The 2,500-nt window shown below is 42.4% G+C and overlaps 1 protein-coding gene across 1 annotated transcript in view; it reads right to left on the reverse strand.

Annotated features, from left to right (window-relative positions):
• The window catches only part of LOC112227472 (contactin-associated protein-like 2), a 132,262-nt gene that overhangs the window by 118,794 nt on the left and 10,968 nt on the right, over positions 1-2,500 (reverse strand). Inside the window, exon 4 of the mRNA XM_042308824.1 lies at positions 2,329-2,478. Coding sequence (XP_042164758.1) covers positions 2,329-2,478 — 150 coding nt within the window. The remainder of the gene's footprint in view (positions 1-2,328; positions 2,479-2,500) is intronic.

A 2,500-nucleotide genomic window follows, 5' to 3' on the forward strand; every position in this document is an offset into this window, starting at 1 on the left:
CATGTTGTTGTAGAATGGATGTTTCGGCAGTTGTCGTTCTTCGCGTTCAATGACACCGAATTCCAAGCTGCAGACTAGTAATTAATATCAAAGACTTGTTCTTATTCTGTCGGTAACGATAGTCTAAGAGTTTAACCGCGTGGTATGGTTAAAAGATTCAGCAATGGTCTGCAACCTTTGTCCTCCCGTGATTGAGAGGACATTGGTCTACTTGAGGAATTCTCAAGATTGGGTTTTTATTCGGAATTGCAGAAAAGGGGCTGTCCCAGGATGCCTGACCCTAACTGGGCTCATGGGCGGTCCTCTGATTTAGTTCAACTCAAAAGGGAATTGGAGTTTCCTTCATTAAACAGTCCAAAATCACATTAAACAATTTTACAAACAGTATCATCCTCACTCATTCATCTTATACAACAATTAGATGTAAACCTAATATCTGAGGCTATTATATAAACAGGGTTATGGTAATACGGCTGCACCGTCTCCCATTAGCTTCCCCAAGTTGTAACAAACGGACCAGTTCGTAGCTGGATTCTTCACCGATCTTTTATACTTTCTCCGGAACGTAAAAGTTGTTCGGACTTCAAGTTCTGTGAGGTGGAAGAAATTCCTTTGTTCTCTATGAAACTTCACTCTATCTCTATACTGTTTGGCCATGTGGCAGGGTCTTCCCTAGGAATTTACGACCTCACTCTGACCACAGCAGCCTAGTTGAAGGAGGCAAGGGGGAGGCAGGGAGAGGGGGATGGGGCTTGCTGTACCCAAAGAGGGCAACGTCATGACACAGCATATTATGGCCCTGTGAGAGTCAATAGTCAGATTAAAACCTGTTGTGACTAGGGGGCAGTATTTTCATTTTTGGAAAAATAACGTTCCCATAGTAAATGGGATATTTTGTCAGGACAAGATGCTAGAATATGCATATAATTGACAGCTTAGGATAGAAAATACTCTAAAGTTTCCAAAACTGTAAAAATATTGTCTGTGAGTATAACAGAACTGATATTGCAGGCGAAAGCCTGAGAAAAATCCAATCCGGAAGTGCCTCATGTTTTGAAAGCTCTGCGTTCCAATGCGTCCCTATTGAGCAATGAATGGGCTATCAACCAGATTACTTTTTCTATGTATTCCCAAGGTGTCTACAGCATTGTGACGTAGTTTTACGCATTTATTTGAAGAATACCCGTGAGCGGCTACATTGTGTAAGTGGTCACCTGATGGCTCTCAGAGTGATTCTCGTGTAAAATACAGAGGTAGCCATTTTTCCAATCGGTCCTACTGAAAAACCAATTGTCCCGGTGGAAATATTATCGAATAGATATTTGAAAAACACCTTGAGGATTGATTATAAACAACGTTTGCCATGTTTCTGTCGATATTATGGAGCTAATTTGGAATATTTTTCCGTGACTGCAATTTCCGGTCGATTTCTCAGCCAAACGTGAAGAACAAACGGAGCTATTTCACCTACAAAAATAATATTTTAGGAAAAAAGGAACATTGGCTATCTAACTGGGAGTCTCGTGAGTGAAAACATCCGAAGCTCATCAAAGGTAAACGATTTAATTTGATTGGTTTTCTGATTTCCGTGACCAAGTTACCTGCTGCTAGCTGGACAAAATGCTATGCTAGGCTATCAATAAACTTACACAAATGCTTGTCTAGCTTTGGCTGTAAAGCATATTTTGAAAATCTGAGATGACAGGGTGATTAACAAAAGGCTAAGCTGTGTCTCAATATATTTCACTTGTGATTTTCATGAATAGGAATATTTTCTAGGAATATTTATGTCCGTTGCGTTATGCTAATTAGTGTCAGTCGATGATTACGCTCCCGGGTTCCAGGATGGGGAGTATCAAGAGGTTTTAATGTCAACCTCTCTGTCTCATGTTTACTGTATGAGCAGCCAGCCAGACAGCCAGGCAGCCAGTCAGCCAGCCAGCCAGCCAGAGGAGAGGATGTGATGTGTACATATAGAGTTCTAGAGTTATTTTTCTCTCCATCAATATCCCCCTGCCTGACTGGCTGAAAAGTTCACTGCATAGTTCAATATGTCATGTTTTGCATCATAGCCAGTTCACGGTCTGGCTCAAAGCACATGATGAAGTGTCTGTTCAATAGTTGACAATAATTGATCTTTATTTTCTAAGGACAGTAAATCAATGCAGAACATTATGCATATCTTCTGATGGAGTGGTTTTGTGTGCAGATGTACAAACACACACACACACCACACACGCACGCACGCACGCACGCACGCACACACACACACACACACACACACACACACACACACACACACACACACACACACACTCCCTTCCTCACCTCCCAGATGGTATGTTCCACCAGTCCTGATGATGATAGGCGTTGTGGTTCGGACCGCTGACGCTTCGTCTCCATCGATTGTCAACATGACAGAGTTCTCCTTAGCGACTAGATGCACTGCGTGCCACTGGCCGTCGTTAAGGCCAGAACCTGAGGACGAAAGGAAAGGAAG

The sequence above is a fragment of the Oncorhynchus tshawytscha genome, linkage group LG29 (assembly GCF_018296145.1).
Source record: "Oncorhynchus tshawytscha isolate Ot180627B linkage group LG29, Otsh_v2.0, whole genome shotgun sequence".
NCBI lineage: Eukaryota > Metazoa > Chordata > Actinopteri > Salmoniformes > Salmonidae > Oncorhynchus > Oncorhynchus tshawytscha.